The sequence below is a fragment of the Pelophylax lessonae genome (genome assembly GCF_965119305.1).
Source record: "Pelophylax lessonae genome assembly, chromosome: 7".
In the NCBI taxonomy this organism is placed as follows: domain Eukaryota; kingdom Metazoa; phylum Chordata; class Amphibia; order Anura; family Ranidae; genus Pelophylax; species Pelophylax lessonae.
This window is the reverse complement of record NC_138774.1, coordinates 70,636,766-70,661,863: the sequence shown is the minus strand read 5'-3', so window position 1 is coordinate 70,661,863 and position 25,098 is coordinate 70,636,766. Positions and strand designations below refer to the sequence as shown.

General features: G+C 43.7%; 1 protein-coding gene across 3 annotated transcripts in view; it reads right to left on the bottom strand.

Moving 5' to 3' along the window:
- LOC309560723 (cytochrome P450 2G1-like) overlaps nt 1-25,098 on the bottom strand; it is a gene marked incomplete at its 3' end in the record, with an annotated part of 214,089 nt that overhangs the window by 63,617 nt on the left and 125,374 nt on the right. Inside the window, exon 9 of one of the 3 annotated variants that reach the window (XM_082264353.1) lies at nt 12,714-12,895. The exons of the other annotated variants lie outside the window; for them this stretch is intronic. Within the exon in view, the coding sequence (XP_082120479.1) occupies nt 12,714-12,895 (182 nt within the window). Of the gene's footprint in view, nt 1-12,713; nt 12,896-25,098 lie in introns of those variants that run through there. 3 annotated transcript variants of the gene reach the window in all.

Sequence of the window (25,098 nt, the reverse complement as noted above, 5' to 3'; positions counted from 1 at the left end):
GTTGTCTTTAAAATAGTTATTCAGAGATTCCTGAATTTTGGTTGAAATGTCCTTTTTAACCAGTAAGGAGGAGTTTAGTCTCCAGGTAAACTCTCCCTTGTGATATGAATCCATGTGCAAAGCAATAGACACTGGTGCGTGATCAGAAAAAGAAATTATTCCTATTTCAGCTTTATGTAATTTTGGTATATCTCTTTGGGAGATAAAGATATGAACTATGCGTGTGTAACGCTTGTGCGGGGTCGAGTAGAAGGTGTAGTCCTTCATAGAGGGATTAAGCAATCTCCATGCGTCAACTAATGTTAGGGATTTAAGTTGCTCCTTAATTCTCTTTAGAACCCTGTATGAGATGCAAGTTGTCCCAGAGGAAGTGTCTTGTAGTGGATCTAAGGGGACATTGAAATCTCCTCCCAGTATTACACAACCCTGCGCAAACTTCTTCAATTCCTCTGTTATTAAAGTACAGAATGATATATGCGATTTGTTAGGAAAGTAAACGTTCGCTAACGTTATGGGATTTCCGTTTAGTGTGCCCTTCAGAAAGAGATATCTTCCATCAGGGTCCACCAGTTGCTCAGACAGGCTGAATTTACAGCTTTTATGGAACAGTGTTGTAACCCCTTTAGTCTTAGCGTGGGGATTTGTGGCGTGGTATGCTACAGGAAAAAATTTGTTCTTCAATACAGGGACACGCGAACCTTTAAAATGCGTTTCCTGCAGAAATATTATTTGAGCCTTAGTTTTTTTAAGGTCATATAAGAGTCGATTTCTCTTTTCCTGAAGATTAAGTCCGTTCACATTATGTGAAATAAGAAATGGTGACTTGCCCATATGTGAGTATGCCATCTTTTTTATCTGTCAGTAAAGTGTTTACTGTGGGGGGGTTAAAGATGGGGAAAGGAGGGGAAAATATGGGAGAAGGGGGGAAAGATGAAAAGAGCAGGAAGCCGAAGTAAAGTAGGAAAAAGAAAGAACAGTTTGAAAAATAGAGAAAAGACTATGTAGTTCCTGTTGATCGTTCCGGAATGAACTCCCCGGAACGCCAACAGATGTAGTTAGGATATGTGTGCAATCACTGCACCTATAATAAGATGGAGGACCGCTCAATCCTATGTGGGGTGATGTGATTGACCCGTGCAGAGATGTCTGCTAAAGAAAAAAAATATTAAGTTAACAAACCATAAAAGGGAACTCCGGTAGTAGGTCCCCACCTCGGTCACAAAACGTGTGACAAACATATTGGTATTAGCATTGTTATAAATAACATTAAGTTTAGTATAGCTAATGAGTACAACTCAAAGTTAACTAGTCCCAGCAAAATTGCATAGGACAAAGGACATAACAAAACCGTGAGACAATTTAAGTATGCAATATTTAAACCACAGTTAAACAATTAACCATCTAAATCCCCGAGATTTCACTCTTAAACAGGAGACTTATCAGATATTTATCTCATCCCCCCTTCCTTTATAATACTGTCTATTCTTCCATCCTTTTATTCATATAATATTAGAGAAAGAAATCACTTTCAATATACCTTGTCCCGTCTGCATAGCTTATATGACAACCTCATCCACTACTCATATCGTGTTGTAGCTCTTATGAAAAATCTTCTATCAGGCATTTGAGTTATGCTAATGAAAAAGGTAAATATAAGTGTTACCCATATCTTCCAGCGAGTTATCGTTAGCCTCTTCAAATCTCGATATTTAGCCAGCTGAAAAGTAGGCAATAACAACTCACTAGATAGTGAATGATTTTTGTTAGTAGGTAACTGTAGAGAGATAAACCATAAAGCATCATAAAATCAAAGTCTACACTCCTCTAATATAAAATTATTCAAAGCATATAAGTGCAGCTGCAAGGACAATACATTTTGACCTTAATCCTTCAATCTTTATCAACAGTAAATGGTTGAACAGCACCATCTAGCGGCACAGTTAGGTAGTTATTATTCTGTTTATAAAGCCGTCTTGATTTTCCCTCAGCCTCAGTAACATAGGACCAGGGACATCAAAACAAAGACTGAAGTCATCATGAATTGAATTGAAAAGAGAGGGAAAATCCAATTGTGTTCCCAAATAGGAATACCCCCTGAATGAGTAGAAGTGCCTTGCCATGAGGATATTCCATTAGGTAGGTGCAAAATGATGTACAAAAAGGAGGGAGAAGGTAATAAGCAAAACAGAAAAAAGTTTTGCACAGGCATCTGGAGTGTCTTATTATTTCCTATTTCTCTCTGTGCTCTATATGAACTAGGATTGATGTAAGTTTACTATAGAGCAGTGCAGTATAAGGAAGAGTTCCAGGATCTTTGTCATTTCTTCAGTAAAGAAGTCAGTCAAATAGGAGCAGGGTATGTTCCAGTTTCAGTGTGCCCTGGATAGTCTCATAAAGGGGATCAGCTAATAAGTAAATCTTATCAGCTTGTAGAAATATAAGGTGTTTCGGAGTATACATCTTCCGTCAACATCAAACAGTATCAGATCAGGATCTTTATGATCTGTGTTTTACCAGAAATAAAGTAGCTTCCCAGCTATTTGTGATCCCTCATCCTTGGTGTCTTGGGAGGTGAAGTAAAAAGATTTTTGGGATCCTTATGCTTCTGTTTTTTCCCGGTTTTCCCAGATGGTGTGCGAGCCGATGTGCGAGCAGGGGAAATGTTGGATGCCTTTGGTGAGCCTTGTGGCTCAGGGGGAAGCAGGAATTCTGCATACCAGTCCGGAAGAACTACTGGTTCCAGCTGAAGCGAAGCGCAAAAGTTAGTGAGCTCCTCTGGAGTTCTGAGTAGAAACTTGTCTCCTTGTGTTGCTTGCAGTGCAAATGGAAATTTCCATCTATATGGTATATTTTTGGCTCTCAGTGAATCCAGAAGAGGTCTCAAAGCTCGCCTATTTTTTAAGGTAATAGGGGACAGATCTTGAAATAACTGAATTTCTTGCTCATTAAAAATGACTTGCTCATTCTGTCTGGATTGTTTCAGAATTTCCTCCTTTAATGGGTGGTTGCTCAGGCAGCATATTATATCCCGTGGTGGCGTATTGTTAGGTGCTTTGGGTCTGAGTGCTCTATGAGCCCTGTCAAAGTCAATGGGGGATTCCGAGGGTCTGCCCAGTAATCCATTAAAGATGGAAGTCAAAGCAGGTTTGATCTGATCACCAGCAATGTCCTCAGATATGCCTCGCACCCTAATATTATTACGCCGACCCCGATTGTCAAGGTCCTCAAGTTGGCAATTCATGTTGATGAGATGTGTGGAATGTGTAACAGTAATCTCCTCAAGCCTGTGTATAGCTCTGTCCCTTGAGGCTCCTTCTTTTTCCCCTATGGCCATCTGCTCCTTGATGCTAATAATGTCCGCCTTAAGGTCGGTTATAACTGCTGAAAAGGAGCCCTTAATATCGGCCGCTATAAGTGTCATATCATTGAGTGTTAGAGTGCGATCACTCCTGGTGCACTCACCTCCCAAGTCCTCTGAAGTGGCTAGGGAATCAATGTCACAGTCCTCATCTTCAGTGTGGATCTGAGCCGGCGCCATCTTGGCTGCTGCCATGCTTCGTCTGCTGAGGGAATGTGTCTTGAATAGATCCGGGATAAGTTTGCCACTAGCCGAACCTCCGGAACGTTGATGTCTCAGGTAAGCGTTCGGCTTTGTAATCCTGCCCATTGCTGGTGTGGATGGCGATGGATTGAGTTGTAGGCAGCCGAGGTGGGGAGATTACCGACGGAGCTCTGTTAATCTGCTGCCATCTCTCCCGCGCGCCAAGCCACGCCCCCCGAGACATGTCTTATATTTAGGGCTCTATTCACACCAATGCATTTTTTCATGCTTTTTAAAGAAATGCAGGACATATTTTGAACATGGGTTCCTATGGGACATGTTTACCATAATGTATTTTTTTGCCTCTTTTTCTTTGGAAAGGGTCAGGGACATTTTAAAACGCAAAACGGTGCTTTTTTTGGTTCAGACTTCAATGGAGAAGCTGCAGAAAAGCATGTAGTGCATTTTTACCATGCTTTTGCTATGATTTGCATTTTTAAATCTGCCCAACATCAAATTCCCCCCTCCCAAAAAAATAGCATTCAAAACGCAAATCGCAGTAAAATCGCTGTGAAATTGTGGTAAAATTGTGGTTAAAAAAACATGGAAAGCGCAGCAAAAAAGCATTGTAGAAATGCTCGAAAGCAACATGCATAGGTGTGAATCTAGCCGAATGCCTCGTACACACGCGTCAAAATTTGGCAGGAAATTTTCATCCGACGACCAATCTGCCAATTTTTGGCTTGTTAGTATGATGCTTCCGACAACCGACTCCGACTTTTCGGCCAAAAAAAATCTGGTGTGCAGGCTATAAAATGTTTGTCCTCCATCAAAACACGGCCGATTTTCGTGCAGTCAGTACAGATTTCGACAGGGAAAAATCTTATGAGCAAGACTGGGCATGCTCAGAGAAGAAAGAACACAAAGAAAGCAAACCAACACATGACATCAATTCTGAAGTAGAATTTTGTCGGGCGGGAAAAATCGTGTGCAGTCTAGAGCACATTCCAACCAACAAAACACAACTCTGGACAAAAGACGGACGACCGGTCGGCGGAAAATCGTTGCGTGTGTACGAGTCTTACCTCTGGTTTTTGTACATTAAACCACATTAAGCTCTCCAGCAAACAAGCTTCACCCCTTAGAGCTGGCACCTGCTGGCCCTTTAAGGGGTTTAGAATTCCGGGGTGGGCGCTTAAAGCCATGTGACCGTCATGATTAACTGTCACGGTGCTCACATAATTGGAAAGCTCCTGATCGCTACTTGCTTTCAGTTAGGGGTCGGTAACTGTGCTGGGAGCGCGCAGGGCACGAGCTCTCAACAAAGCTCTATTTGCACAACTGCACGCAAATATGCAGCCGCTCTGTGCCTGGGCCCGCCCACCAAAAGGCTGCATATTTGCATGTGCTTGGCGCCAAAAAGTTAATATCACTATTTTACCTTGTGGAAGACCAAAATCCATAAAATTTTCAGAATAGATTTGTAAAGTTGAAATATTTTTGTTTTGCAAGGTTTCAAGGCAATTGAGTAAGGTTTAAGCACTTTATTACACATTTAGCTACATTAAGTCATTTTCACATTGAATGCTTTATTTGGGTAAAATAACAAATGTTATACTTACCTGCTCTGTGCAAAAGTATTGCATAGATTGGCCCTGAACCTCTTCTTTTGGGGTCCCCCTCAGTGCTTTAGACTCCTCCTCTTCTTTGTGTGCACCTATAGCTAGCCACTTGCTATGGGGGCACGCCTGCAGGCTTGATCCTGACCTGGGCTGTGTGTATCTATTGAAACACAAAGCTGCTCAGCTCTGACCTCTTGTCAGGGAAGAACTTGATCAGAAATGGCGGATATGTCAGGTCCCAAGATGGTCGTGCTAACGTCCCAAGATGGCCCATGCGCGTTAGCAATAGGTATGCAATGGCGCATTGGCGAACGCAATGGCGCATTGGCATTTGCGGTACGTCCTAATTAGTGTCAATTACTAACACCCACTGCCTATATAAACGCAGCACTGGCTATCATTCATTGCTGGATTATCTTCAGCTAGTACCTGTGTTCCTTGTGCCTTGAACTTTAGCTTGATTACTCGTTACCGACCTGGCTATCCTTGACCTGCTCTGGCTTATCTCCTGGCTCTGAACTCAGCTTGCTTTACAGACTTTCTCCTGCCTGCTCCTCATTGACTTCCAGTGGTTGACCCCGGCTGATCCCGACTACTCTACCTGCCTCTATTCCTGATTGACCTTCCTTGTTTGACCCTCGGCTTGGTGGCCACTGACCTTGATTGCACTAACCTGCCTGCTCTTCCAGTGATCCAGTGGCGGAGACCACCTTATCCACTACAGATTAGATTCCCGAAGCAGCTACACCTGCAGGCAACCCATGCACCTTTGGGCACAGCACCCTATGTCACCATCTCCAGAGGTGCTCTGCACTCAGCCACAAAGGGGAGCCCTCTCGTCACCTCAGCCTCCAGCCAGATTCCTGACACCTCTGCTCTATGCGCACAGGATTTGATTCGCAGTAGCAGGAGCCAATGGCTCCCAATGCTGCCTCTGTGAGCAGAGAGAGAGGAGAGAGCCAGTGCAGGCGAGCACAGCGCTGGATCTAAATAGCACTCAGGTAAGTATTTAGGAAAGTAAGGGGGGCAATACAGTTTCTGGGACATTTGTTTTACCTTAACGCATTAAGGTATAGAATGTTTTGCCTTTAGAACTGTGGTGGTCAACTTGTCAAATCTGTAAAGAAAAGCGCACGCAACCTCGGGCAATAACGCTTTAATAAAGGACAATAAAACAGTACATTGGAATTGCACTCACACTTTTCCTTTAAGACAATCGCTTTACAGCATTCCAACAGGAGCTACTCGCTCCTCCCGTCCCTCCAGATGGTGACTCTGCGGTCTCCTCATCCGCGGCTGCCACCGCTGTATCCCCGCTCTCCTTCACTTCCTGTGTTGCCTGGTCACCGGATGCCGGTTCTAGTGGACCAGGTGACCAGGCAACACAGGAAGTGAAGGAGAGCGGGGATACAGCGGTGGCAGCCGCGGATGAGGAGACCGCAGAGTCACCATCTGGAGGGACGGGAGGAGCGAGTAGCTCCTGTTGGAATGCTGTAAAGCGATTGTCTTAAAGGAAAAGTGTGAGTGCAATTCCAATGTACTGTTTTATTGTCCTTTATTAAAGCGTTATTGCCCGAGGTTGCGTGCGCTTTTCTTTACAGATTTGAATTGTTTTGATCCCCCCCCCCCCCCCCCCCCCAGTGGAGTGAGAGAGGAGCAGCAGCAACCAGGACATTTCAGCCAAAAGAAAACATACAAACAAAGGAGGTGAATACATGGACAGCGCCATGGGCTGGTGAAGTACTCCTCTTTGTACTTGTTGCATATCAGCATGTGCAGGATCTGTCCTTTTTGATTGGTGGTCAACTTGTGGTGGTCAACTTAGTAAATACAGAGGGCCACAAGTGCTGCACCCAACATGTCAAAACGTCTGCTTAATGCCATCGTACTTAAAGCGGTACTAAACTTCGCTAACTGTAGCCGGGACCGGACTACCATATTCTGCAAGTGCAGACTCGCCTTTTTGTGTTCCTTTGGATTGTCCTTGTTCCCCTCTAGTGTTGGTTTCAGGATTAAATCATCATATAGCAGAGACTGAAAGAATGGAAATATGGGAATTACTGTATAGTCTTCTGTAAAGTAGTTACTATCTGGCTGGATTGTTTAAGAACTATCTTTCCCAGAAAGCTCTGGAGCAGTGGAGTATCTTGGGAGAGGCTTTAAAGGTATCGGCTAAACAGGCTTGAGGCCTCTTGCCCCTGGAACCCATTGTGTGCACATCAGTCTGTTGTGCAGAGAGAGTGAGATGGCAGATTGCGGCCTACTGCACACGGCCTGACCCCCCGCTCGTGGACTCAGCCCTGGCAGAATGGATGTCTATCACAGCATTGCAAACATCCTTGCAGTATCGCTGATCGAGTGGAGTCAGCAGAACACCCTGAGACAGCAGAGCACAACCATCCCAAGGCAACAAAGCGTGGAGGATTGAATCATCAGGATTTGGTGAGGGGGCACCTGCTCAGAGGTCAGACCACATTGATCACAGTTCTCTATTACACTGAACACAGACACTGTGCAACTGAATCAGCTACCAAATCTCTTAGGATTATAACCAGCTATCCTGCATTTCTTGCTATACACTAAGTCATACTGAAAACTGTTTATTATATGAGCTCCAAATGCCGGTGAAGACTTTAGCAAGGCCTTGCAAGTGGGACATTACTATATGGTTTGCTCTTAAAGGACACATTATTAGTATCTAGACTACCCTATCTCTCGTTAGGACACAGGTGGTATAGGCTGACCCAGGGTTCCCATTTAGTTGGAGTGCTGCCAATAATAATATTTGAGAGATTTACATGCATGTTTTAAGAGATTGTGTTTATTGATATCATTTGGTGTTATAATAATCTATTTCTTGTTGTCCTTTTGATGTCAGTTTCGTTGAACTCTGGTAGTATATTCAGGGTTTAGCTGACTGACATAATTCTGCAAGTTTATCTTCTGAGTAAAATTTGAAACTCATTTATATTGTGTCAGTGTATTACTTAAAGGTGCATACAACATGTCTGAACCTAGAGTGTCAGGAGGGCTGGACGGTTCACAGGGTCAAAGCAGTGCAGAAGAACATACACTTAACAGCAACCCTCAAGGGGGTAGTGCTACATAACTAAATTTTAAAAATGCACCCCATCTTCCTTCAGGGTTTGCGCTGTATGGCTGTTTAAATGTCCAGGCCACAAAGCTGTCACTGACACAGGAGTCACGATTGCGGATTCTTGCACACTTGTATTTACTTATTATTTTGTTTAGGCCAGCTTTACAAATATATGTTGTTTTGGGGGAATTTAGCAAAACTGGAGCAGCTGTGCAAAGTAACCAATCTGCTTCTCTCTTGAGATTGTTCAGTTAAATTTTAATGATGAGAGAGACAGAATCTGACTGGTTGCCATGCACAGCTGCTCAATTGGTCATGCAGGATTTTGTGGGGCCATTCATTTTGAGTACACAACAAATTGATGGGATTGTGTTGTCATACTTTTCTCAGCTGGATCTGAGCATGGGACAGCTGCACCCCTGACATGGACTAATTGGCACTTCACTTATGGCCGTCCATCCCATTTAGCTTGACACCACAGGTTTTGGGATCTCTGATCATCTGGTTTCCAGCGCCAGGAATTCTTTGTACATTCATTTTGAGTGACACCACAATGCATTTGCCTGGGAGACATCACTACAATAACACAGATCACTGCTTCCCTGGCTGGCTGTACACTTGAGTTGAGCCACTGTAATCTAAGGGTTAAGCAGAAGAGCAGCAAAAGAATCAGCCTAAATGGAAATTATCAACCTACAGAGGGCTGAATTCTAAGACACCCCAAAGATCAAAGTGAAAAAATAATGCAGCAGGCTAGTCCATTTTGCTGTTGGAATATCTGTGCTACCTCTATAGCATCCAGGTATCACCTCATGCTACCAGTAGTGACACTGACCCTAGCCAAATGCAAAACTCGTGAAAAACGATCAGAAAAGATGAGTAGGGAAAAAATCCCAGTGGCCTCCACCTGAAAAACCGTTCTGTTTTGGAGGTCATTTCATTGTTGCCCATTTAGTGCCCCTGTTGGTAATTTCATTAACACCAAAGCAGCGGAAACTGATTAACAATCCCCTCTGCTACTTAACTGACCAGATCAATATCCCAGACGTTTACTTGACTTGATGTTATACTCTGATTAAAAAGTGTTCCTTTCATTTTTTTTTTTTTTTTTTTTTTGAGCAGTGTATTTCCCCTCTAATACTTTTTTGTGGACAACCCAAAATTTGGGATTTTTTTAACTTTCACTTTCAATGATAAACAGGACACATAGGGTGAATCTCCATTACAGGGACACAGACATAAATAAAAATGTACAGAGGTTCTAATCCCTCTCCACTATAGCCAAAACTAAAAAAAAAAATAAAAATTACCTTTAGTTATACTTTAGGGTAAAAAAATGTGGCTTTAGAACCATTTTAGGCCCCTTTCATACGGGTGGACTGTTCAGATCCGCCTTTCTGTTTTTTTGACGGATCTGAACGGATGCCCCTCTATGGGGCATCGGATGTTGGCGGAGACATGTCCGCTGACATCCGATCTGATCCGTCAAATCTGGACGGATTGAAACCCTATTTTCCACCCGTCCAGCGGATCAGATCGGATGGGATCGGATGAGAATGGACAGACGGTCCGTTCCCATCCGATTCCCCCATAGAGAACAGTGGGGACCTGACAGTAATGTCTCCGCACACAGCACGGAGACAGAGAAGCAATCCGCCTGCTCAGCGGGGGATCAGCGGATCGATCCCCCGCTGAGAAAAATGGAGTCCGCCGATGGACTCCACTGTGTGAAAGGGGTCTTAGGGTTTTTTTTGTTTGTTTGTTTGTTTTTGCAATGAGAATGGTTTCTGAGGGTTAGGGAAACCCATTTTAACTATCCCGGACTCCTTGTGCCAAACAAACATCCCTTTTATTAAAGTAAAATTAGAAAAAAGGAGCTACAGTACACAAAAACATGATAAAAAAAAATATGGCAGGATAATTTTTCCAAGCAAATTTTGCCTAAGTGAAACTGAAACTTCACAATTTGGTAGATTTGTGAACAAATGTATATATGTCATTTTGTGACATTTTCAGTTTTTTTTTTTTTGTTGAAATCTATTTGCTCAACCCTATAGAAGAACTAATGAGAATGCTTGAGGCCGGGGTCACACATATGCAAATTGGATGTGGGTTTCCCGGCATCCAATTTGCATAACAGGCAAGTGTGACCTGCTCTGAATGGAGCTGGTTCACACAGGTCCCGGACAGCCGCGGTCTAGATTGAAAAAGGGTCCAGTGGGTCTGGTTCAGGTGCGAATTCAGGCAAAAATTCAGACCTGAATCGCACCTGAAGCGGTGTACAGGAATGCATCAGACCACAGGCATGAACCTTCGGCTGCACATGTGTGAACCCAGCCTGAATATTCTTTAGTTGGAAAAATAACAACCCTTTATACCACAGTATGGGATGTACTGAAAATGTATAAAAATGCAAGAGCAAGATAATAATAGTCTGAGATATCAGATTAATTTAATCAATGCAATCAATTGATTTCCAAAAAACAGTTCACCTCCAATATCAATCAAAGCGGCAACACAGAAATTTTGATTTTAATAATTACAGATTTGTGAACGTTCTTTGTAGCTATGTAAGTTACTTGATTTTTTTTTTTCATCTGTCATGCATTTTGGGTATGCAGAAAGAGTTTATGATACAGTAACTCACAAAAGTGAGTACACCCCTCACATTTTTGTAAGTATTTTATTACATCTTTTCATGTGACAACACTGAAGAAATTACACTTTGCTACAATGTAAAGTAGTGAGTGTACAGCTTGTATAACAGTGTAAATTTGCTGTCTCCTCAAAATAACTCAAATGTCTAAATCGCTGGCAACAAAAGTGAGTACACCCCTAAGTGCAAATGTCCAAATTGGGCCCAAAGTGTCAATATTTTGTGTGGCCACCATTATTTTCCAGCACTGCCCTAACCCTCTTGGGCATGGAGTTAATCAGAGCTTCACAGGTTGCCATTGGAGTCCTCTTCCACTCCTGGTGGATGTTAGAGACCTTGCGCTCCTCCATCTTCTTTTTGAGGATGCCCCACAGATGCTCAATAGGGTTTAGGTCTGGAGACATGCTTGGCCTGTCCATCACCTTTACCCTTAGCTTCTTTAGCAAGGCAGTGGTAATCTTGGAGGTGTGTTAGGGGTAGTAATCATGTTTGAATACTGCCCTGCGGCCCAGCCCCTGAAGGGAGAGGACCACGCTCTGCTTCAGTATGTCACAGTACATGTTGGCATTCATGGTTCCCTCAATGAATTGTAGGTCCCCAGTGCTGGCAGCACTCATGCAGCCCCAGACCATGACACTCCCACCACCATGCTTGATTGTAGGAAAGACACACTTGTCTTTGTACTTCTTACCTGGTTGCCATCACACATGCTTGACACCATCTGAACCAAATAGGTTTATCTTGGTCTCGTTAGACCCCAGAACATGGTTCCTTTAATCCATGTCCTTAGTCTGCTTGTCTTCAGCAAACTGTTTGCGGGCTTTCTTGTGCATCATCTTTACAAGAGGCTTCCTTCTGGGACGACAGAAATGCAGACCAATTTGATGCAGTGTGCGGCGTATGGTCTGAGCATTGACAGGATGGCCCCTTCACCCATTCAAACTCTGTATCAATGCTGGCAGCAGTCATACGTCTATTTCCCAAAGACAACCTCTGGATATGAAGCTGAGCACATGCACTCAACGTTTTTGGTCAACCATAGGAACCTGTCCTGTTTAACCGCTATATGGTTTTGGCCACCATGCTGCAGCTCAGTTTCAGGGTCTTGGCAATCTTCTTATAGCCTAGGGCATCTTCATGTAGAGTAACAATTATTTTCAAATCCTCAGAGTTCTTTGCCTTAAAGCCATGTTGAACTTCCAGTAACCATTATGAGAGAGTGAGAACGAGAACACCAAAATTAACACACCTGCTCCCCATTCACAACAAAGACCTTGTAACACTAACAAGTCACATGACACCGGGGAGGGAAAATGGCTAATTAGGCTCAATTTGGACATTTTTACTTAGGAATGTACCCACTTTTGTTGCCAGCAGTTTAAACATTAATGGCTGTGTGAGTTATTTTGAAGGGACAGCAAATTTACACTGTTATACAGGCTCTACACTCACTACTTTACATTGTAGCAAAGTGTCATTTCTTCAGAGTTGTCACATGAAAATATATAATAAAATATTTGAAAAAAGGTGAGAAGTGTACTCACTTTTGTGAGATACTGTATATAAGTTAATATAATACAATTCTGTACTTTGTAGCAGTTACCAGGATGACACTCGTGATAATCCCATGCTCAAACATTACATGTACAATAGAAAAAATAAAAACAAGTATATGTTCAGGAGCCAGCTTGATCGGTCCAAACACAATTCGAGTACTGAAAAGTCAAATTCTGTCATGTCATCTGATTTAGATGTTTATGCAGCAGACAGAAGGACTTCTTCATGTTCAGAACACTCCTAGCGAGGAGCGAAGGCCATCTTGTATGGCTTTGGTAGATTCCCAATTCCAGATACATCAGGACTGAGATCCAGATCCTCCTTGGGAAGTTCAGGCTTCAATACAAAATTCTGTAAGATTGTAACTACTAGAAGGAAAATCTCCATTCGGGCCAGAGCTTCTCCCAGACAGTTCCTCTTTCCTGTGGCAGAGAAAAGACAGTTGATAATATTTGCTTGATAACCCAGTCAAAAGTGAAAATTTAAGCTTTAACCTCTTGCCGACCGCCTACTGCATTTGTACTGTGGCAGGTCGGCTCTATTACGTGAAACTACATACCGTAAGTCATTTCATGCAATACACTAAAGGAGACACGATCACAGGCTGATTGGACACAGGGGTTGAAAATCAGTGGGTCTAGCGGACCCAATGTCCACCGGCCACCCGCTATCCTTCCCTGGAGAGGCAGAACGGCAATCTGCCTATGTAAAGAAGGCAGATCGCAGTTATGACAGGGGAGAAGATAGAGAGCTTGTGTTCCTGCTAAGCAACGCTAAGTCAGAGCAAGCCCCACACAGCAAGCACCAGCTAGGCACACAGTTAACCCTTTGATCGCCACTGATGTTATCCCCTTCCCAGCCAGTGTCATTAGTACAGTAATAGTACATATTCTTAGCATTGATCGCTGAAATAATCTCACTGGTTCCCAAAAAAGTGTCAGGTGTCCAATTCGTCCCCCTTAGCGGTCCTGCTAAGAATCGCGTATCGCCGCCATAACTAGTAAAAAAAAAATATTACCATTCTGCTCTCTAAACGTGTACCCATATCAATATCGGACACCCTTATAGATAAAGAAGGTAGATACTTTTTTTTTTTTTATCAAAGGCACAGTTTGGGACAGACCAATAACTATAGCAAATATATACTCACCCAACTCTTCAAGTTATTTTTTTCCGAGACATTTCTCTCTCCCTTACATCCTTCCAGTCAGGCATCCTAATCCTGGGTGGAGATTTCAATGTCCCCTAAATCCAATTGTAGATACCTCATCAGGCACATCTTCCTTACCATACAAAGCCCTCTGGCTAATTAAATTACAATTACACAATTTATTTCTCCATGACGCTCGGAGAACCCTCTACCCAAACACGAAAGACTTTACCTTCTTCTCTCCACCCCACAATCGCTACTCCAGAATAGATTACACATTCCTCTCAAGAAGATCTTCCCTTTCTATCCCAAGCAACCATCAAACCCATGTTCATCTCTGACCATCACCCCATTACAGCCACCATTACTTTCCCTGAGTGAATTTAATTCTCCAAAACGTGGCGCCTAGATGCATCTCTACTCACCGATCCTTCCCATATCAATACAATCACCCAAAGTATCTCTGATTTCTTTGTACACAATGACACGCCAGACACAAACCCTATCACTCAGTGGGAAGCCCACAAATGTGTAATTAAAGGCAACCTCCTAAAATTTGCGGCCATCCGCAAAAGAGATAAACAATTGTACATCAACTCCCTCCTCCTCCTTAACCAAAGCTCAATCCACCCAAACTGAATTAGAACATACCTGTGATCTACTAAGGGAGGAACTAGGGAAAAAGACCAGAAGAAATGATGCCCTCTCTCAGAAACTCTTTTACCAACATGGCAATAAAAGTGGACGATTTCTGGCCAGAGCTTTGAAAACCAAAAAAGCAAACAATACAATCCGCTCTATCCATACACCCTTTGGTCAACGATTATCCAAAAAAGATGAAATAGCTACCCAATTTGCCCAATTCTACACTGACCTATATAATCTTCCCCCAGAACAAAAGCCAGTGAAAGACGATAAACCGAGACAGACCATCATATATGATTTCCTCAAACTCTACTGCCCTAAGCCTATATCCCGAACACAAGTTTAATCAATAGACAGCCCACTCAACATAGACAAATTCAAAATTGCTATTTCCCAAATGAAACCTGGTAAGTGCTCAGCCCCAGCCCAGATGGATTCTCTATGGCCTATTACAAAACTTTCACTAGCCTACCCGTTTTTAAAAGCCTTTAATCAACTCTGAAAACCAAACCCCCCGACCAACAACCTCCTAGAAGCCCACATTTCTGTGATCCTAAAACCCAGAAAAGACCATGAATTAGCCTCCAGCTACTGACCCATATCACTCCTCAATAACGATATCAAAGGTTTTCAAAAATTCTCACAAAACCGGATAATACCCCTACTTAACAATTTGATAACGACAGACCAGGCCGGATTTATACCCGGCAGAGAAGCCAGAGATAATACCGTAAAAGTCTTAAATATCCACCATTGGCTTACAAAAAACAATATCTCCGGATTCTTCCTCTCTTTAGATGCTGAAAAGGCGTTTGACAGGCTGGCATGGGACTACTTGAAGTCTGTATTATGCTCCCTGGGATTAGGTGAGCGACTAACGCACTTCATTTTCTCCCTTTATAGTCACCCCATCGCACGCATACGTGTTAATGGCCTCCTGTCAAATGCCTTTTCAAACAACAATGGGACCAGACAAGGGTGCCCCTTATTCCCCCATTCTTTTTATCCTCACCCTTGAACCAATAATTAATCGCCTTTGTGATAATGCCAATATTAAGGGAATCCCTATGACGAATAAACATTATAAACTAGCTGCTTTTGCAGACGATATACTCTTATGCCTATCAGAACCACATATCACCTTACCTAATCTTCTAAAAGACTTCTGCCTTTTTCAATATACGTATATCCAATTTCAAAATCAATTTTGCCAAATCTCATGCCCTAAACATCAAACATCACACTCTCCATAGACCAAGTACAATCATGCATAAAAAACTTCCACTTTTCATTACAAATACCTATGAATCTTGTGAACCTCTTTACCGCAAATTTTAAACCACTTCTTAATAACATTTCAGTCGTTCTTGGAAAATGGAACAAATCACATTTTTCCTGGTTTGGAAGAGCAGCGATACTCAAAATGAATATCATACCCTGCATCCTATACGTCCTCCAAACCATCCCCATCAAAATACACAACACTTTCTTTCAATCTGTAACCAAACTCTTTAGATCCTTCCTATGGAGCCATAAGCGCCCCAGAATCCAATAAGCACAACTCATCAAATCTAAAAACAAAGGGGGAATCGGTCTCCCAGACATTCAACACTATTACTGGACCTGCCAATTGCAAAGAGTCGTAGAATGGCACATTCACCCTCATCTCAAAGCCTGGATTTCCTTAGAGAATTCCTTCTCTACTACCCCCATCAGTTCCATTCCCTGGATCCATCGTAAACACATCCCTAAAGATCCACTGGTCCATCCTACAATAGGCCCCATGCTTTACTGCTCAGTAAACATCCTTCCCAAACTCAAATTGTCGTCCCACCCCTGCTTACTTACACCAACCATTGTTATCTAACCCAGATTTTCCCCAGGCATGTCCCGCCATCCATTCCCCTCTAAACAGCCACCCCCTGGTCTAAGGTTATACCACCTTCTTAAGCATGACAAACTGAAAACTCAAGAAGAATTAAACACACAATGGGCAGAACCACATTTAAACTTCCTAGAATTTCAACAACTCCAACATTACCTGAATGCTATCAGACTAACGGTAAACATATCCAATTTTCCTACCCCAACCCCATTTGAAAAACTCTGTCTTTCACAAACACCCCAACGACACCTCATATCCTCAATACACGACATGCTTTGGCAAACCACCCAAACTGACCACGGGAAAGCTTGTACAGATTGGGCCCAAGACCTGCACATCCAGTTAACTAACAACAATTGGGAAAAAGTTTACAAACATATACACAAGGTCTCAGTTAACGTTTCCATACAAGAGAACAACTCTGAGGTCCTAACTAGGGATAATCGAACTTTTGAAAAGTTCAGTTCGACCAGAACACCCGAACTACCCAAAAGTTCGGCCCGGATTTCAGAACCCCATTGAAATCAATGGACCCGAACTTCGGTAATCAAAAAACACCATTTTAAAGCCCTAAAACCCAATAAATGTCCCTAAAAAGTGCCTAGGGTTCTGGGTCATGCCCCAGGGACTATTAATCACACAAAAAAAGTTCTTAAAAATTGTCATTTTTGATAAAAAAGCCAATTATTGAAAAAATTAAAAAAAAAAAAATATATATTTTTAGATTTTTGGGATTTAGTATCTGGGGGGTTTAAAAAGTGTACCTGTGAAGTTTCAGCTCTGTAGCATGTCCAGAACCAGAAAAAAAAGATAGTTTTTTAGTAGAGCGGGGATGGTGGGACCCCACTTTTACACTTATATGATTTTTTTGGGGGTTCTGGACATGCTACATAGCTGAAACTTCACAGGTACACCTTTTAGACCCCCAGACACTAAATCACACAAAAAAAAGTTCTTAAAAATTGTCATTTTTGATAGATTTTTGATAGAGAGCCAATTATTGAAAAAAAAAAAATAAGTTTAAGATGTGTGATTTAGTGTCTGGGGGGTCTAAAAGGTGTACCTGTGAAGTTTCAGCTCTGTAGCATGTCCAGAACCATAAAAAAAATATCATATAGGTGTAAAAGTGGGGTCCCACCATCCCCGCTCTACTGAAAAATTATCTTTTTTTCTGGTTCTGGACAGAGCTGAAACTTCACAGGTACACTATACACAAGTTCAGATGTTTTGCCTGCCTCCAAAAACCCCCAAAAAAATGCCTGCAACAACACACCTGGGCGTGTTTTTTTTTGACGCTAGCGTTTTTGGGCATTTTTTTGGGTTCTTTGGAGGCAGGCAAAACATCTGAGCTTGTGTATAGTGGTGTATATACACACATACATATATGTATATACACACCTAGGCACATATATATAGGTGTGTGATAGGAGCAGAAATATATTGGTGTTAATTATTTCATTAGCGCAAGTAGTTTTTTCTGCTCCTTTCACACCTATATATGTGCAGGTGTATATATACATACATGGGTGTGTATATATACCCCCTAAACACATGTTCAGATGTCATGTCTGACTCCAAACATGTCCTAAAAAAAGCACTAGCAACGCCTGCAGCCAAAAATGCTGGCGGCGGCGAAGCCATATTACGGAAACGAAAGTGACTTCAGAGAAACTAGCTTTTCTCTATTACGGTCACTCTGCTATGGAAGGGTTCGGTCACCCTGCCATAGCAGTCAGTGTCAGTTCACCCTACACTACATTACGGTCACCCTGGTATGGAAGGGTTCGGTCACCCTGCCATAGCAGTCAGTTAACCCTACACTACATTACGGTCACCCTGACACTTCACACTTTCCCTACAGAAACTAAATTTTTGAAGCTAACTAAAGTGTAAAGGAGCACTCTAACTACACTAGATATCCCTTTCCTCACACTAATAAATGCTAAATGACACTTTTAAAGTAAAATTAACAGAACTGCTTCCACTTTCTTCCATGTCCAGTATAACAATGCTAGGAATTTGGCGGGGGCTATCTTATATACTGGGGGGCGTATTCACTAATGATTGGACTATGGACCCCCTAGTCACTCCAATCACATTCCTAGCATTCTTCTGCCCCCTCAATTGGCTTTTGCTAATGGTTCTGGTCCAATCACAGGCTTTTAAAGCCCATTTCCTGAACCATTGCATTTTGGTCGGTTCTGGTTGCCGAATTCCGAACTTTTTGGGCAAAAAGTTCTAAATTCGGCCGAACCTCGAACACCCAATGTTCGGGCCGAACCGATGGTCGACCCGAACCGTTGGATCATCCCTAGTCCTAACTCATTGGTACTGTACACCACACATCCTACACAAAATCAACCCCTCTGTACCTGACAAATGCTGGAGATGCCAACACCCGCATGCCGACCTCTTTCACATCTGGTGGAAATGTCCAGTCATACAATCTTTTTGGAGGAAAATCCATTACCTCCCCCAGAGAATCACCTCATCCACTCTTGCATATTCACCTGCACATCTCCTTCTCCATCACTGTACTTTGAACAATTCTCTCTACTTTAAATCCCTGGCTATGATGCTAATCAATGCAGCCAAGATGCACATACCCAAACTTTGGGGCAAGCCAAGACCCCCATCCTTACGAGAATGGTATACTCGAATCAACAAGATAGCTGAACTGGAAGAACTCATATCCATCTCCTCAGATTTACTGAATAAATACAGTGATATATGGTCTTGCTGGATACACTTTCTGTCTTCCACTGAATACCTACACACTTCCCAAACTTGAATGGTTGTAATCTTCATTGCAATAAGCTCATTATCTCTGTGTAATACTTTTAGTCTACATCGAATAACCTACATTTAATCGCAACTGTTCCAACACTTAGGCTCACCCTTACACTTTCACACTGTTATACCTTTTTTCTGCAATGCATTTCTCCCTTCACCCCCTCCCCCCCTTATACCCCACACCTAATCCTCCCCTACATCTACCCCATACCTAACCCTCTACCCCCCCTTACAATGTCAAAATCTCTGTACACAATTACCAACATACCCATATTGTTCGACAATGAAACATATAGCACACCCCTCATCAATAATACAAACCTACACTGTGAACTACCAGACAAACTCTATGTTACGTTTAACCGGGTTTTGCACTTGAATACTAATTGACTTTCCTATTACAACCAATACATCCACAGTTAATTGTCCTTCTGGATTGAACGTGACAAAATGCCAATGCCATATCTTGCCTTATTTTTAAATGTTACCCATGTAGTTTACCTTTTTGTTGTTGTACATGCAATATTTTGTGTACCTTGTATCTTCTTTATACCTTAATAAACTTGTTTGGAAAAAATAAATAAATAAATAAATAAATAAAATGTCATAAAAATATCCTATAGTTTGTATATGCGATAACTTTTGCGCAAACTAATCAATATACGCTTGTTGGGATTCTTTTTACCAAAAATATTTAGAAGAATACATTTTGGCCTAGTGGTCAAATACCACCAAAAGAAAGCTCTATTTGTGGGGAAAAAAGGACATCAGTTTTTTTTGGGTACAGCGTCGCCTGACCGCATAAATACTAGTTAAAATAACGCAGTGCTGTATCACAAAAAATGGCCTTGGCATTAAGGGGGGGTAAACCTCCTGGGGCTGAAGTGGGTAAATGAATATAACAAAGCAGACTGTTTGCTGAGGACTAGAGATGTATAGAACTGTTCGCCGGCGAACAGTTCCCGGCGAACTTCGCATGTTCGCGTTCGCCGCTGCGGGCGAACATATGCGATGTTCGGTCCGCCCCCCATAATACATCATTGAGGCAAACTTTGACCCTGAACCTCACAGTCAGCAGACACATTTCCAGCCAATCAGCATACCTCCCTCCCACACCCTCCCACCTCCTATAAATAAGCAAGGGCAGCATCCATCTTAGATCATTCTGAAGCAGTGTGTGTAGTGAGAGTAGGGAGAGAGCTGCTGCTGCTGCTGCTGCTGCTGTTAAGCTAGGGACAGTTAGTCAGTGTTCCTGGTCTTGCAGTGTTCTTGGTCCACTACTGCTGTAAGGACAGCACCCCAAAAAGCCCTTCTAAGGGCTGGTATTTGTGTAATTTTTTTTTTTTATATATATATATATATATATATATTTCTAGCGTCCCCAAAAGCCCTTTTAAGGGCTGGCAATTGAGTTGTTTCTTCTTATATATATATATATATATATATATATATATATATATATCTATCTAGTGTCCCCAAAAGCCCTTTTAAGGGCTGGTAATTGAGTTTTTTTTTTTTTATTTATATATATACATATATATATATATTTAGCGTCCCCAAAAGCCCTTTTAAGGGCTGGTAACTGGTAATAGAGTTTTTCCTATATATATATATATATATATATATATATATATATCTATTGTACACTGCAGTTGCCTGCCCGCTGTGTGTGAGAGGCCAAAGACCTACCACAGACTGTACTGTGTGCACACCACACTCATTTCGGGTGGCACAGTACCTGGCATTTTAAAAAATATTTTTTTTTTCCTCTGTCATAATTGCAGTGAGTGCTGTGTCAGGTCCACAGAGTGCACTGTACCCACTGCAGTGCACTGCCCACCACTGATATATATACGGTGGCACAGCATCTTGTTGCAATAAATTGAAAAAAAAAATATTTTTTATTATTGCAGTTGCCTGGGCTGCCAGTGACTGTCAGGTCCACAGAGTGTACTGTGCCCACTGCAGTGCCACTGTGTGCCCACCCACCACTGATATATAAGGTGGCACAGCAGCTTGCAAAGTAAAAAAAAATATATATTTTTTTTAAATTGCAGTTGCCTGGGTGCCAGTGACTGCTGTCAGGTCCACAGAGAGTGTACTGTGCCACTGCCCACCCACCACTGATATATAAGGTGGCACAGCAGCTTGCAAAGTAAAAAAAAATATATATTTTTTTAAATTGCAGTTGCCTGGGTGCCAGTGACTGCTGTCAGGTCCACAGAGAGTGTACTGTGCCACTGCCCACCCACCACTGATATATAAGGTGGCACAGCAGCTTGCAAAGTAAAAAAATATATATATTTTTTTAAATTGCAGTTGCCTGGGTGCCAGTGACTGCTGTCAGGTCCACAGAGAGTGTACTGTGCCACTGCCCACCCACCACTGATATATAAGGTGGCACAGCAGCTTGCAAAGTAAAAAAAAATATATATATATTTTTTAAATTGCAGTTGCCTGGGTGCCAGTGACTGCTGTCAGGTCCACAGAGAGTGTACTGTGCCACTGCCCACCCACCACTGATATATAAGGTGGCACAGCAGCTTGCAAAGTAAAAAAAAAAAATATATATTTTTTAAATTGCAGTTGCCTGGGTGCCAGTGACTGCTGTCAGGTCCACAGAGAGTGTACTGTGCCACTGCCCACCCACCACTGATATATAAGGTGGCACAGCAGCTTGCACTCATAGTACAACAGTAACAACACATTAAAAAAAATGACAGGCAGAGGCAGGCCACCCCGCAAGGGCCGTCGTGGTCGTGGTGCTGTGATTTCCTTAGGCCCTAGAATAATGCCCAGTGTTCAGAGGCCACCACAGACCCTGAACTCAAAAAATTCTGAGGCCATAGTTGACTGGCTTACACAGGACACCCAATCATCTACAGCTTCCGCTCGGAACCTTAATGTACCATCCTCCTCCGGTTCAGCTTCGGGCACCTCTCAATTTACCACTCGCCAGCCCGCCGGCACCACCACCAACACTAGCACCACAGCCGCTTCACTTGATCCATCAGAGGAGTTATTTTCACATCAGTTGGAAGAAATAAGTGATGCGCAACTATTAGTGCCAGAGGATGTAGATAACGGGGATATGTCTCAGTCAGGCAGCATTATACACATGGACGTACATTGTGATGATGATGATGATGATGTTGTACCTGCTGCTGCTGCCTTTGCTGAGTTGTCAAGTGAAGCGGCTGATGATGACGATGTGTCTGTGGATGTCACCTGGGTGCCTGCTCGAAGAGCAGAAGAAGAGGGGGAAAGTTCAGATGGGGAGACAGAGAGGAGGAGGAGACGAGTTGGAAGCAGGGGGAGGAGGTCATCGCAAGGAGCTAGTGGCGCAGTCAGACAGCATGTAGATTCGGCACCCGGGGTCAGCCAGACAGCACGCCAATCAACGCAAGCTGTTGCCACCACCAGAATGCCGTCCTTGCAAAGCTCAGCAGTGTGGCATTTTTTTTGTGTGTCTGCCTCTGATATCAGCGATGCCATTTGTAACCTGTGCCAAAAGAAACTGAGTCGTGGGAAGTCCAACACCCACCTAGGTACAACTGCTTTGCGAAGGCACATGATCTCACATCACAAACGCCTATGGGATCAACACATGAGTAAAAGCAGCACACAAACTGAAAGCCACCATCCTCCTGGTCCAGCATCTTCAGCCACGTCAACCACTGCTGTCCTCCATGCCCCCTATCAACAACCCGCCCCTCCGCCTCTCACCTTCAGCAGTTCCTGCTCGTCACCTGCCCACAGTCAGGTGTCTGTGAAGGAAATGTTTGAGCGTAAGAAGCCAATCTCACAGAGTCACCCCCTTGCCCGGCGTCTGACAGCTGGCTTGTCGGAACTCTTAGCCCGCCAGCTTTTACCATACAAGCTGGTGGAGTCTGAGGCCTTCAAAAAATTTGTCGCTATTGGGACACCGCAGTGGAAGGTACCCGGCCGAAATAATTTTTCACAAAAGGCAATCCCCAACCTGTACTCTATTGTGGAAAAGGAAATCATGTCCCGTCTGGCACACAGTGTTGGGGCATGGGTCCATCTGACCACTGATAGCTGGTCTGCAAAGCACGGTCAGGGCAGGTATATAACTTACACTGCGCATTGGGTAAACCTGCTGGCGGCTGCCAAGCATGGAATGCGTGGCTCTGCTGCAGAGGAGTTGGTGACACCGCCACGACTTGCAGGCAGGCCTGCTGCCACCTCCTCTACTCCTCCTACTCCATCCTCTTTGCTAACCTCCTCGGCTGAGTCCTCTTCTGCTGTTGCGTCTTGCTCCACACCAACTGCACCCCCCCAGCTCCCCAGGGGCTATTCCACATGCCGGATACGACAGTGTCACGCTGTCTTGGGGTTGACTTGCCTGAAAGCAGAGAGTCACACCGGACCAGCACTACTGTCCGCCCTGAACGCACAGGTGGATCAGTGGCTGACCCCGCACCAACTGGAGATCGGCAAAGTGGTGTGTGACAACGGCAGCAATTTGTTGGCGGAATTGAATTTGGGCAAGTTGACACATGTGCCGTGCATGGCACATGTGTTGAATCTGATTGTGCAACGTTTTGTGCAGAAGTACCCAGGCTTACAGGACGTCCTCAAGCAGGCCAGGAAGGTGTGTGGCCATTTCAGGCGTTCCTACACGGCCATGGCGCACTTTGCAGATATTCAGCGGCGAAACAACATGCCAGTGAGGCGCTTGATTTGCGACAGCCCGACACGTTGGAATTCAACACTGCTAATGTTCGACCGCCTGCTCCAACAAGAAAAAGCGGTCAACGAGTATTTGTATGACCGGGGTGCTAGGACAGCCTCTGCGGAGCTGGGTATTTTTTTGCCACGTTACTGGACGCTCATGCGCAATGCCTGTAGGCTCATGCGTCCTTTTGAGGAGGTGACAAACCTAGTGAGTCGCACCGAAGGCACCATCAGCGACATCATCCCATATGTTTTTTTCCTGGAGCGTGCCCTGCGAAGAGTGCTGGATCAGGCCGTAGATGAGCGTGAAGAGGAAGAGGAAGAGTTGTGGTCACCATCACCACCACCAGAAACAGCCTTACCATCGATTGCTGGACCTGCGGCAACACTGGAAGAGGAGTGTGAGGAAGAGGAGTCAGAGGAGGAATGTGGCTTTGAGGAGGAGGAACACCAACCACAGCAGGCATCCCAGGGTGCTCGTTGTCACCTATCTGGTACCCGTGGTGTTGTACGTGGCTGGGGGGAAGAACACACCTTCAATGACATCAGTGAGGACGAGGAATTGGACATGAGTAGCTCGGCATCCAACCTTGTGCAAATGGGGTCTTTCATGCTGTCATGCCTGTTGAGGGACCCTCGTATAAAAAGGCTGAAGGAGAACGACCTGTACTGGGTGGCCACACTACTAGACCCCCGGTATAAGCAGAAAGTCTGTGATATGTTACCCAATTACCGGCAGTCGCAAAGGATGCAGCAGCTACAAAATAAGTTAAAAAGTATGCTTTACACAGCATATAAGGGTGATGTCACAGCACAACGGGAATCCAACAGGGGAAGAGGTGAAAGTAATCCTCCTCCTACCACCACAACCACGCCGGCAAGGACAGGACGCTTTACAGACGTCTTGTTGATGGAGGACATGTGGAGCTTTTTTAGTCCTATGCATCCCCACAGCCCTTCGGGGTCCACCCTCAGAGAACGACTCGACCGACAGGTAGCAGACTACCTTGCCTTAACTGCAGACACTCTGAGGAGCGATGAACCCCTTGACTACTGGGTGTGCAGGCTTGACCTGTGGCCTAAGCTATCCCAATTTGCCATTGAACTTCTGGCCTGCCCCGCTTCAAGTGTGCTGTCAGAAAGGACCTTCAGCGCAGCAGGAGGTATTGTCACTGAGAAGAGAAGTCGCCTAGGTCAAAAAAGTCTTGATTACCTCATGTTTATTAAGATGAATGAGGCATGGATCCCGAAGGGACTGACAGTGGGGGATGCATTTGACTAAAAAAGGCCTGGTGATGACTGAGATGCCTTGGCCTAAAAATGGTCCACACGCTGCTGTATATAATCATTCTCTGCATGCCGGATGACTTACGTGACGTCTCCGCCACCAACTACGGTTCAAGCCGCAATTTTTTAGTGCACTTTCTGCCTTAAAACCTCAATTTTTCAGGCCG